The following is a 13,299-nucleotide window of genomic DNA, read 5'->3' on the forward strand; positions in this document are numbered from 1 at the left end:
GCGCCTGGCTCAGCGTGCTGCTCGGGCTCGTGCTGGGCTTCGTGCTGGCCTCGCGGCTCGTCCTGCCCCGCGCCTCCGAGCTGAAGCGAGCGGGCCCGCGGCGCCGTGCCAGCCTCGAGGGCTGCCGGCCCGGGCAGGCGGCGGCGGCGGCTTCCCAGGCCGGCGGGGCGCGCGGCGATGCGCGCGGGGCGCAACTCTGGCCCCACGGCCCGGCCCCGGATGGAGGCCCGCGCGACAGGAACTTTCTCTTCGTGGGAGTCATGACCGCTCAGAAATACCTGCAGACCCGCGCCGTGGCCGCGTACAGGTGAGACCCCGCTCCCTGGGCACCGCCTTCTGCATCCAGCATCCCGACGGGCGGCCCTGCCGTTCCTCCCGTGACTTGCTCCTTTGCCCGCTTTTCAGACCCAAGGCTCGCGGGCTTCCCGTGGGATCGAAGTGCCCCTCGGGCGATGCCCGGTTTTGGCAGCAGAGGTCACAGGCGGGATGCCCGGCTTTGGCAGCAGAGGTCACAGACAGAATGGTGAGCGCAACGCTCAAGAGCATGGGTTTTGGAGTCAGAGGACCAGGGTGGCCCCTCTGGGTGTGGTCCTCCCCCTGACTTTTTGCTAAAGCTTTCCCTATCCAAGCTCTCTCCTTTGTTAAATGGGCCTGACTGAACGCATCTCCCTTGTAAGGTTCTGGGAATGACTCTTAGCACAATACCTGTGATAGTGGTGGCAGTGATGGTAATTATTTGATTTTCTGAATTCCACGCCTTTGCCCTTGCAGAACTAGAGCTGATATAAATTATTCTGGTTAGAGCCCTTCCGTAGCATACTTGTAGATTTCACCGTTGGAAATGAAAGGGGGTGCCCACTGCGCTCTGGACCACGCCAGTTTGTTGAGTAAATGGAAGGAGAACCTTTGGGAGAAGCAGTTCCTGGCTCATGGTAGATTCGATGTTAACTAGCACAGTTTAGTGACATGTGTGTTGTCCAGTATCTGGGTGCTACCTGGCCGTGAGTCATAAAAGTGGCTGGAATCACCTTCAGGATTAACAAAGGGATTAGCCAAAGTAGTCTTTAGAAGGAAGATGATTTTGGAGTGGCAGATTTGTATTGGAGAGAAATTTGAGGTAGAAGAGGGGTGTAGATTCACTAAAGGGATTTAATGGAAATCTTATATGTGTGAAGTACGGAAATGCTCACGATGGGGATAAGATTTGGGATTCATCCAGCCTCAGGACAAACCAGTGCAGGGAGGTCCTCTGGGAATGAACTTTTAGAGCAGTCATTGCTGACCAAGGCCAGGCTGGTTGCTGTTAGTTCTTAATTTATAACCCAATACCTTTATAACTTCAGTTCTTGAATCTAGTCCTGGTCTAAATTTTCAGGCATTAGGTGTTGTGAGGGGAAAAGCATACAAGCATACATGGATTTCCGTTCCTCTAAGGGAGGAAGTAAAGGATTGAAGAAGATGAGAGAGCGGTAGAGAATGCCTGCCCTTTCAGTGCATGGATTCCTCATTTCTGTGGGTTTCCATTAGGATCTTAAGTCCAGGCTCAGGTTCTGCCAGAAAGGGTCCTGAGTGACTGAAAAGCTGAGAATGCAGGTAGTGTAAATTTAGATTAAGGTAGCAATTTGGGAACGTGCAGATCAAGGTTTTCTCCTAGATCTATCGTGAAGTACTGGGAATTTTGTGTAAATTGTGCTTTTTGAGAAGAGAAATGTCCACACCAGAAATTAAGGATGAGCTGTATAAATTGTTCACAGCATAGTTTTGAAAGTAAATTTATATGACTGCAGTTTGGTGACAAGCCCTGTGAAATCACAACTTTGGAGATAATTACCAAAGTAGTTTGTTCAAATAGTAAATGATGTGACTCCTTACCCCCCAAGCACATACATTTTCACGGATACAAAATCAGTATATACAAACCAGTAGGGGTCCTGGCGCACCAGCAATACTCAGCAAATATAATGCAAACTGGACTTCCTGTTTTACACTTGGAGATGATCTTTTCCCAAAGCCCATACTTGATGTGCCTGCTTTTGGCCTCCTTTCCAAATCTCCTATCTCATCCTTTTTGGACGTAAGATTTTATCTCATTGTTTATTTTCTTTCAGACAGGGGAAGTAAAAGTACAATTTGCCCTCTGGCCCAAGTTTTCCCTTCTTTGTGACAACTGTGGCTTTCTGATAAAGGAAAACCCTTACCAGGAAACAGTGTATATCCTATCCAGTCATTCTGTCAGCTTTCCTGAGTACCGTTTCTTTTATCTCTTTGATCTTAAGCATATTCCTTGGAGCCTAGGGTGGACCTACTGTGCTGGTTAGGGTCCTCTGCTGCTCCACCTGTCAACCCTGTGTTTAGACTGGCTGCAGGAGTTGGCACAAGACGATTTTAGCCTTAAGGAACTTTTGGGAAGGCCTGAATTGGAATGGAGGTTATAGGGTGTAACTTATGATTATGGCTTTGCAGCCCAGTCTGAAAGTCTGCACTCAGCTCTTAAATTGGAAATTTCAAGCACAGTCCAGTATAAAAGTCGGCTGGAATCTTCTAGCACAAGGTAGAACTCTCGTTTGGCACTGGGTGTGCTCGGTTTTATATCTCCCCTAAAAGGCAAGTTCGTTCTTTACCTTAGAAAAAACTCCGCTGTTTTTTGTTTTTTCAAATAAAATTGTTTGGCTTATGGGTAGAAGGAGATGCCACCATTCTTAGTAAGATGGCACTGTGATGTACTTTTATGCTAGGGTATGGAAAATGTCAGAATTTGGATCTAGGGACTTCCGGAAAGGAGCCAGACAGCCTCTGAAAAATTCAAGGAGATACACGTTTGCACTAAAGTTAGTGCACTTTAATGATGCAACAGCCCCATCATTACACACTTTTACTTTCCAGACCTGCTGTATGCTGGAAGTGGGGAGAGGGGCCGCCAAGAGACGTTAGCAGTGCAGTGACAGCTGATAGCAGGCGAGAAACACATTTTAAAAAGCTGGCAAAACAAAACTCAAAGTGTAGCCCATCAGAGACTGGCCAGGGCTAACTTCTTCCATAGGCCCTTAGCAGACACTGTAGCTGTGAAGTTCATCCAAGGCCTGGTAGCATCCGGTCTCGTGGAATTTTATTCTGAGTTAAAAGCCTTTGGAGGGTTTGGACTGGAAAGGGAGGTGATTGCATTATGTTCTGAAAAGTTAATTCTGCCTGTTGTGTGGAGAATGGATTGCAGGGAAGCAAGGAGGTGTTAGGAGGTGGTCCAGGTAGAGATGAGGGTGGCCGGGGCTAGCGTGATAGCAGTGGAGATGGAGAGAAGTGGATGGTTCCAAGATAGATGCTGGAGCCAGAGTTAAAGGTGTGCTGACGGAATGCTTGTGAGGGGTCAGACGAAGAGGAATCAGCGATGACTTCTAGGGTTTGCCTTGAAAGACAAGGAGGGTGCTTGTGTCGTTTATTGCGATGGGGACGACTAGAGGAGGAATAGGTTTAGGGAGAAGGAGGTGGGTCAGCGGAGATCTGGTTTTGCACAGGAAAAGTTTTAAGAAAGCTTTTAGACACACAGATGGATGTGTCCTTAACTTCATAAAGAGAAATTGAGAAAAGATTTACCTGTAAGGTGATTACAGTGTTGGAACTCTGAAACTGTCTTAAACTGAAATTCCCTGAGGGTTCTGGGTATCTGGGGTTCTACAAATAAACGTCTAAAATAATTTGTTTTGACTCATCTGCACAGTATTTGTCTTCTAGGTAATTTCACTTTAAAATGGTACCATGATTCCTCCAAAGAAATTTATTATGCTGGTTAGTGACAGATCGTCAGAACCCCTGGATTCCTTCCATCTCTTGTTACTAGCTGGGATTCATATATTTTTCTTTGTTACATTGTTTGATATACAGGAGTTAAATGTTCATGTGGTTTAGTCTTTTCCTTTCTGATTTTAGGGGTCTTTTCCCCCCCTAAGCTCAGAAAGATTGCCCTGGAGAGATTTTTTAAAATAGCTTTTTTTTTTTTAATTCCAGAAGGGGTGGAAATCATCTTAGCCTCATTTTTTCCCCCAGATAGTACATTATCTCAGCCCCATCTGTTGAGTAAGCTCCCATTTCCCTACAATTTGGAATGCCATCGTCATGATACTCACAATTTCTGGGCATGTTTTTGGACTTGTGTTTTGTTCCATTGATCTTTCTGTCTGTTCTGGTGCCAGTACCACCCGTTGGAATTATTGGAGGTTGAATAATATTTTCATATCCGGTAGACAAGTTCTCTTTTGTTACTCTTCTGTTTGAAACATTTCTTGGCGACACTTACCTGTTCTTGCTGGGAGAGTTTGATGCTATTTAGATTTTTTTTTTAATTAATGGTTGGTTAAAAGGAAAAAGCCTACATACTTAGCTTTTTAGTCCATTTTTATGCCCAGAACACTGAGCGAATCCAGCACCTTTTATTTCTCTTGCTCTTTCCTCCCCTGGGCTGATGTTGGGGCACTGTTCTTTCTGTACTTTCTCAGAAGGAGGAGGTGGCTGCTGTCCCTTCTTTGCCCCAGGAGTGAGGAACGGCTCCGTTAACGATTAGCATCAGTCTGTAGAGAATTGTGGGAAGAAAGTTTGAGAAACGCCAGCTTTAGATACAGGAATCTTATTGCAAGATATTGTATCCCAGTTAATGGCCCCTTCCTGGTGCTTTCGTGAAGGTAGACTGTTCCTTTTCAACCTTAATGAACAAATCTCGGAGTTCCTTCCCTTATTTCTTGGACTCAGTAAACCATGTTTGTCTTGAAAGAGTTTAGAGCAATACTTGCTTTCTCAGGTAGAATTCAGTTTAGTAGACATTTACTGACAGCCTCACAAAGGCAAATAACCAACCCGTAAGTGAACAGTTGCAGCACGACCCATTTCACAGTATGAGTTCCCTGTATGAGAAAACTAGTGAAAAATGTGGTCCTGAAAATGAGTTTAGTTTTATATGTCGTGGTTCCAGATCTTGATGCCCTCAACAGTTAAAATGTTCCAAGGATAGCCGTGGTGGTCAGTAGAGGATTATACGTGATTGTGTTTTCATCGTGTTGGCAGTTTCACTTTTCCCTGTCCATTAATTAAGCTGCTATTTCTTGAAAATCGACTAATAATCCTATTCCTGCAGGGTTCATCATCTCGAGAAGGAAATGGATGATAATTCTGCATGATGAGGGCTCCCAGGGTGCTTGGAGATGCCTGCAGTGTTTTATGAATGGATCAAGAAAGATCTCTCCCACACTCCTCCCCTTGTTCCTTCACTTAGTCCTGAGGGCTGAGCAGGAGTTTCGAGGCAGAGACGGCAGGTTCCAGGAAACATGGACTAGCAGGAAGTAGTGAAGGAGCGATGAGAAAGGCCAGTTCACGGGGGCTGGGACGTGAGATCTAGCGGTTCTTCTAGGAAGCGTTCCACAGGAATTAAAGATATGCTCTAAGATGTACATACGGAGTGGACATTTCAGCTCTCACTGGAGTCCTGCGTTGGGAGCTGTAGACGATCATTGATTTCACTGACTTCCCCACACTGGGAACTACTTCTCTAACCATCGGAAATGATGTGGCTGGAATACATTTATTGAAATGAGGAGGGGTTCACAGTATGGTTAAGTGAGAGTAGGTTATAAAGTTGCTTGCCCAGTATGAGACTATTTTTCTTTAAAAGCAAACAAAATAAACTTACGTGTTTGTGTAGCATAGAAAAGAAAGTGTAACAGAATATACACACTTCGATGCTGAATGACTTTTCATATTCTTCTTGGCACTTTTCTACAATGAGCAGCTATTTTGTAATAAAGCTACAGAGCTACAGTAGAAAAAGGAGATGATAGCTCTTGGGAGGAAATGTGAGTGTAGTTTTGAGCATATTAAACCGTAGGTACCTTAGGATTGCTGGGTACAGATGGCATGTTGGCCATTGGCTTCCTGGGGCTCAAGTCTGACGTCATTCTTGTTTCAGTTAGTGGCATTTAATCCTGTCCTGAAATGTAGGGGTGAATGTGCTCATTTGGTTACTGTAACTGTATTTTCCTCAGTTACTATAACTTCACACTTCAGGGTGGTACTTGGGAGAATCATGTGACAGCGTTTTTGTTTTTTTTGGTGAGGAAAATTGGCCCTGAGCTAACATCTATTGCCAATCTTCCTCTTTTTTCTTGAGGAAGATTGGCCCTGAGCTAACAGCTGTGCCAGTCTTCCTCTGTCTTGTATGTGGGACGCCACCACAGCTTGGCTTGATGAGTGGTGTGTAGGTCTGCATCCAGGATCCAGGCCGCCGAAGCAGAGTGGGCAAGCCCAGCCACTACACTACCGGGCTGGTCCCAGGTGACAGCATTTTTAATATGAGGTCCCTGGCTTCTATATACAGTCTTAATGTAAATATTCATTGCCTCCACCTGTTGTTGATGTCTTTTTGGATTCTGGTTCTGGATGGAATTGGGGGAATAAGAGACTTAGTTACGGTTTAAAAGTAGTGAAGTTGTCTATCTTCTTGCTTTAAGTCAGTGTCGTTTCTGAACCATTTATACCCGACAGTATTTGTTCTGTATCCAAGTACATTTGTTTATGGGTGATTAAAAATAAGATGTGGTCTGCTCTGGGCTTGCCAACGCCAAACATGAGGATTATTGAAAATGTAGATATTAATGCCATTAAAATGATTGTTTTGTAAGGTGAACCTCGGTGTAGAGGCTGCTTTTGTGTCCAACTTTCTTCTGTATGTTTCCAAACTAACGCCAGAAAATGATTGGACAGGATGTAGAGTAGCGGACGCAGAAATAAGGGTTTCAGAAGCTAACGTTTGAATAAAGTCTTCTGGCCTTCAATTAAATCCCGCCCAACCTCCTTGCCAGGCAGGTCTCGGCCAGGCAGACTGAGTGGGCGGAAGTGGCTGAAGTGGATGTACGGCTGCTCTCCTCATCTGTGGTCACAGTTGTCTCAGCCCTATCAGTGGAGGAGGAGGAGAAATGTGGGTGACAGCCTGGGAAACAGAGAGCCAGGAGGCTGGCCAGCGGAGGCTTTAGAGTCAGACCCCATTGGCATCCTGGCTTCGACGTTTATTAGCTTTATGATCTGGGGCACATGCCTTACATGGCCCTGAGTCTCGGTCTCCTCGGTCAGAGGTGGACACCAACACCTCGCACACCTTGTAGCGTTGTCGTAAGGTTGAGTGCCGCATGCCTTCAGCACGGGTCTGCCCTCGGGAACTGCTCGGTGAAGGCTGGCTGTGGGCTGTTGTGAAGGGGACTTGATGCCAGGCACTGCCTCAGTAGAGGGCTGGCTTGCAGAGGGGCTGGCCAGAATAGCCTCACCGTGGTTTTATTGTTTGCATGAAACAACACTGATTTTTTTTTTTACTTAGAATTAGATTTGAAAACTAATTTTGTTCATGCGTGATTAAGAATTAGTTGCATATTTATGCTTTTAAGTGTATAGCAGCACAATACAAACTATGTAGGGTAGTTCTCCAATACTAGAAACATTGGAAAGTATCATGAAATCAGAATTTGCCTTCTGTCGGTAATGCTCCAAATTTTAATTCTTAGGTTTCAAAGAAGGTGTATTTGTGGTCTCTCCTGATGAGTATTCTCATTGTTTGCCGTGAACCTGGGCTCCAAGGGCAGGTTGCTATTAGCTCTTAATACCTTGGAACTGCTTCCTGGGCTAGTGCCCAGGCCATTGTTGAGGTGGGAAGCTGTAATCCACCCACCAACAGCTTTATTGAGGCAAAAAAGGCTGTTTAATGCTTACTTTCACCTTAAGTCTGTTTTTTAGGATTAATGGTAAAGAGTATAATTTCTCTTTAAAAATTTTTCCCACACTTTGTAATCTCTGTTCTGTTTCTCCACTTGCTTCCAAAAAGAATTTGAGACTGCTCATCTTATTGGGTCATACACAGTGAGACAGTTAAAGATTTTAAAAGAGGAAGCCACATATCCGGAAGCAGCAACCTGCAGCTACGTGCGTGGGCTGCCTGGCTGTGAGCTCTGCGAGACAGGACAGAGATAATGGACTGAGGAGTGCTTGCAGCATCCTGCCCGAGGGGGTTCCTGCAGCTCCTGGAGAGGCCTGGAGTCATCACTGTTAGCCTTGGAAGACCTCTGAGTTTTCCCAAGACCTGATCAGGTTCAAGTCACGGCTGTTCTGCCTGGCAGCATAGAACGTCCTCCGTGCACTGTTTTGGGAGGATGAATTATATTGCTGCTCCGTCAGACTCTGCTTCCTGTAAGGATAGCCACTGCGTTTGCCCTGCCTTCCTACCATGGACCCATGGGAGACATTTCCCTCAGGTCCTAGGATCTGGGATAGTTATTTCACTTAACCCTGAGTACTGAGACAGCCTTGTGACTTCTCTTGGTTGCCCGCTGGAAGGCTCATAGCTGAATTGGGGCCCACCTTTAGCAGATGTCGGGGCCACGTGATGGCAGATAGGTCTCAGCGCGTGAGCTCACTCGTCAGAGCCGGCATCTCACAGTGCTCTGCTTAGTTTGGTGTTTGCTGGTGTTTGGACGTAGAACGAGGCAGGCAGCCTGGCCATGCTTTTGCCCTCCCTGGTACAGGTGCCACCTTCACCCTTGCTCTGACTTTCCAGCACTTGTTTGTCTTTGGCCTCATTTTCTTGCTTATTTTTTTCATACCATATGCATTTTGCTTAAGTTATCTTAAATCCTTTCTGTAATAGGGAAGAATATAAATATGTCCATTTAATTCCTATTATCTATCAGTTCTACAGGGGAAAAACTATGTTCTCCCTTCCTTCCTTGACTCCAAATTTGAGGTGAATTGGTCATATGAGTCTTTTCAGACTTATCTGTGTAACCATCAGACAACATACGTTATTGTGATTTGGGAGAACTTACAGAACATCTCCCCTTTTTACTTATAAAAATTAGTGTAACTGTTAAAGTTTAGCAAATGTGAAAGAAAGTACTCAGTCTTACTCCATTTTTCTTTTAGTTTTTGTCAGAGTAAAAAAATTTTTTTTTACAAAAGTCAAATTTTCTGTTGTCTTTTTATTTCTTTGCATGCATTTTAGCTTAAAGCTTTCCCCCAGATTAAAAAAAAAGTTTCTAACTCTAAATATACTTATGTGTTGCAGAAAATTTAGAAAATGTAGAAAACATGAAGAAAAATAAATTCCTTCTGATCCTCCATCCAAAAATAATCATAGTAAACACTATGGAGTGAAGTTGTACATTATTTTATTTTTGTATGTGTACTTCTGTTCCCTCAGTAATCCACATCACGAGTACATAACTATTGCCCGCGTTTTAAACTTACTCATATATTAGGAATGTGTCCCCAGGATGACGGTTAGGCAGTTTTGTACAGAAATGTGCGTAGTTTTCCTTAAAACGATGCTGAATGGCGATGGAGACTGCTATAGAGGCATACTCGGCAAGGCTGTTCCTTAGTGAAGCTGATGGTGTCCAACTGCATCGCTTGCCTGTGGTTCACCTTGGGACAGGGACCGCGTTTGGAAGCCTGGAGGACTGGAAGATTGCGTCCTTGGCCCCCTCAAATTGCAGTTGTCTTATCTGTGCCTTAGCAAGAGTTGGTATCAGTCCACTGAAAATTGAGCTTTCTGCCAACGGCCTTTGCAGATGTTCTGCTGTTTGCATCAAGTGTTGATGGCAAAGTTGACATTTGCTTATGAAAATTAAGGAACTTGACCTGTTTCTGTCCCAGAAGGAGGGCCAGCTTGCTGCTTCAGCAGCACTTCCTTTGAAATTAGTAATGTACTCCCCCTGCTTCCCCAGGATGGTGAATCATGATTTAGGTTTCAGAACTCTCTAACTTTATGGAGCTGTTTAAACTAAAGGTAACCTAAGAGAAAAGATCATAATTTCTTAAGATTGGAGGATTTACAAAAACTTCGTCTGGAGAGGTTTCCCTCAAACCACCAGTCATTTAGAGCAGAAAAAGGCAACATGAGGTTTTTTCCTGGTTTACCTAAAAAGGAAAAGGTAATAATTGGGTGGACTTACCATAGAGCTGCCGAGAGGCTCCAGGGATGGTTTGAGGTTAGGTCGTCTGTTTTTCAAATTAATTGGTTTCTCTTCTTGGACAGGTCACACCATTTCAATTCATAGTTGGGGCGTTAATCGCATCAGCGGTGTTCTCGGGCTTCCATCACTTTGCTCAGTCTGGTGGGGCACATGGGAAGCAGGGCCAGACGAAAGTGAACTTTGATCCCCTGTCTAATATGAAGGATTCCGATGTTTTAAGTGAAAACACTTTCAAAGTTTAAAGTGTTTTTAGACTTCTACCATTGTCTGAGATTGATAGTAAAACAGAATTCTAATATAGGTTGAGTGTCAGGATTTTAGCCAGAAATGTGAGAAGTGGCATTTTCTGTAATACTTTGACTCCTGGGTGTAATCTTGAGACCGATGACTCCAAATTCAGCCCCCACTCTCCTGTCTCCCTCGTTTGCTCTTTCACTACCTTATTTTATTTGCGAAGTCCTGTGTCCCTTAATAAGTCACACTTACGTAAAGTTTGGGCTGACTTCTGAGCACTTTAGAGATAATAATCCATTTAACCCTCACAACAGCCCCATAAGGGAGGCACTCTAATTACCCCCAGTTTACAGAAAGGGAGGCACAGACTAACTTGCCCAAAGTGGAGTCAGGGTTCTCACCCCCACAACCTGTGCCAGAGCCCATGCTCTTAACCATCGTACTGTGTGTCGTCTGTTTAGTGGGCTGTTCCTTTGAAGCAGACATTGTCTTATCCACCCCATGTCCCAAATAATACCATGATGCTTTAGTATCTGAATGGCTTCTGGGCTTGGCCGCTTTAGTACTACTGTGAACTTGGTCAGTTTTATTAATCACATTGTAGTTCAGAAGCAGTTGGGAGAAGCTAAAGTTAAGTTGATTTTGTTCGCTGTCCTTGTTAAAATCACTTGTAAGGTAATACAGACTATTTAGCTTTAAGTTATATTTTGGAAGTACCAGGAGTGATAGTATATTTCAACTCCAGCATGTCTGAATTTTACCTCTTATAAGTGTTTCCTGGCTGTGGTTTGATTCAGTTTCTTTCTGCATGTGGGAATGGTTAGTGTGGTTTATGGACAGCGATGAAAAGCTCACCTGGCGATGTCTCAGAGATAAGAGACAGAAATGATTTGTGTGCTTTTGCACACTCACACACACGCATGCACAGCATCTTGAAGTCACTTATTTCACACCAGTGACAATATTTACTGACCTCTGTCATGTGCCAAGCACTGAAATTATTTATGTTTTCACATTGTTGTGACTGCCAAACACAAGTCATTTTTACATAAAGGGAGGAATCAGGGGCTCCTTGACTTGGATGGGGGTCTTCTCAGTGTAACATCATCACTGACTTCCCAAGGCCGAGAAGTCGTCTCCCCTCCAGATGTTACTGCGTCAGAAGTGTGGATTTAGGTTATCATATGTTCTATGTAGGTTTCATTCGCATTTTTACATGGACTTGTCTCTCTATGAGAGGGGTTGGTTTCTCTCTAAATTAATTGCCCGATTCCTACTGTGTTTACAGCCCTTTTTTCAGGAGCATTTCCTTTGTGACAATGAAGTACAGTACCTGATCGAGCGTCTGTACTCCGACTGGGTCCATATATGCCGAACTCTTTGTTAAAGAGTTCCGTAAGTGGCATAAGGCTCTCTAGATCCATCTGAAATCCATAAGTATCAAGGGAAAAATATTATAAAGACTGTGTTGCATCCGTTCTAAGATGCACATTTTTTCCCCACATTTTAACATCTCTGAAATGAGGATACATTTTGCGCTTGCTGGCATCATGTGATTATGATTGGCGGTAGTTTTTCTTTGTTATTGGAACACAGAACAATGGTGCATCTTACAGTCGACATCCTAAATTTGATGAAAAACTATATATATTTAATCCTTGGACTTTTTGAGAAGCATCTTTGACAAAAGTTCAGTCCCATCGAATTTTTTTCTGTTTGGATGAGATAAGTTTGAAGTCATTTTGTATTCCTTACATTTAGGTTAGGAAGAGAACTAAAAGCCAGTAATTGTTTAAGTACCTCGCTGTAGATTGTTTTTAAAATTACAAAAGTAACACTCTGCTTTAAAGATTGAAGTTTGCAAGATGAAAAAAGCTCTGGAGATGGATAGTGGTGATGGTTGCAGGACAATGTAGATGTACTTGATGCCACCGAACATTGTACTTTATTTTATTTTTTTAAGTATACCGATCCGTACACCCCTTTCTTTTTGAAGATTGGCCCTGAGCTAACATTTGTTGCCAATTTTCCTCTTTTTTCTCCCAAAGCTCCCGTACAAAGTTGTATATCCTAGTTGTAAGTCCTTCTAGTCCTTCTGTGTGGACGCCTCCATAGTGTGGCCTGATGAGTGGTATGTAGGTCTGTGCCCAGGATCTGAACCCGTGAACCCTGGGCTGCTGAAGTGGAGTGCACGAACTTCACCACTACGCCACCGGGCTCGCCCCCTGAGCAGTGTACTTTACAAATGATAAATTTCAAGTTACGTATATTTTATCACAATTAAACATTTTTTCTCAAAAAAGTAATATCATGCTTATAAAAATTTCCTTCAATATAGAGATATACAGAACAAACACTCCCTGGCCCCTCCCCATTTTCCTATTCCTGTACCTCTTCCCCAGAGGTTTGGTGTGTATCTTTTCAGATATTTCTCTCCTGAGACTTTCCATTAAAGATATGTGTGGTTTTCATTGATCCTTCAAGTCACTTTCCACTATAATAAATACAACTGTAACAGTTAATAAAATAAAAATATATTGGGGAGAACATCATCTGGGAACTGTGCCTTTTTGATGTTGTTAAGGCTAAATTTATGATTTCATTTATTCTCTATGGTATTTTTCCTAGTAGTCTGTACAAATGCACTTTTGTAGCTAGACTACTTGAGATCTCAATTCATAGGATAAAGAAAGCATAAGGGAAAGTATAGCACAGTGGCATTAAGTCAGTTGTTCAGCAGCAGGATCCTTGACTTTTTTCCTTCTACTTGACCGCCAGTTTTCCTCTGACAATGGGATGAGCAGTTCCCGTTGAAACTCTTGTTACCTGGTCTCCTTCAGCCGTCTCCTCCGCCCCTGGGGATTGCAGAAGGCACAGCCATTTATTTCAATTTCTCTGCATTCCTTCGGTGGCTTCTCGTGGCTTTTATCGCATACAGGCCCCATCTCTGGGGGATCTGCCAGGCCCTGCAGTTTGCTTGCGTCCTCCCCTCACAGCAGCACTGCATTCTGGGTCCTTGACGTTCACCCCGTCTCAAGGAAGCGTTCTTCGCTCTGTGTGTGTACTTTGC

The 13,299-nt window shown here is 43.9% G+C and overlaps 1 protein-coding gene across 1 annotated transcript in view; it reads left to right on the top strand.

Annotated features, from left to right (window-relative positions):
* Positions 1-5: 5 nt before the first annotated feature.
* The window catches only part of CHSY1 (chondroitin sulfate synthase 1), a gene marked incomplete at its 5' end in the record, with an annotated part of 71,487 nt that continues 58,193 nt past the window's right edge, over positions 6-13,299 (top strand). Inside the window, one exon of the mRNA XM_046652770.1 lies at positions 6-307. Within this exon, the coding sequence (XP_046508726.1) occupies positions 6-307 (302 nt within the window). The remainder of the gene's footprint in view (positions 308-13,299) is intronic.

Source organism: Equus quagga, chromosome 2, assembly GCF_021613505.1.
Source record: "Equus quagga isolate Etosha38 chromosome 2, UCLA_HA_Equagga_1.0, whole genome shotgun sequence".
Taxonomy (NCBI): Eukaryota; Metazoa; Chordata; class Mammalia; order Perissodactyla; family Equidae; genus Equus; species Equus quagga.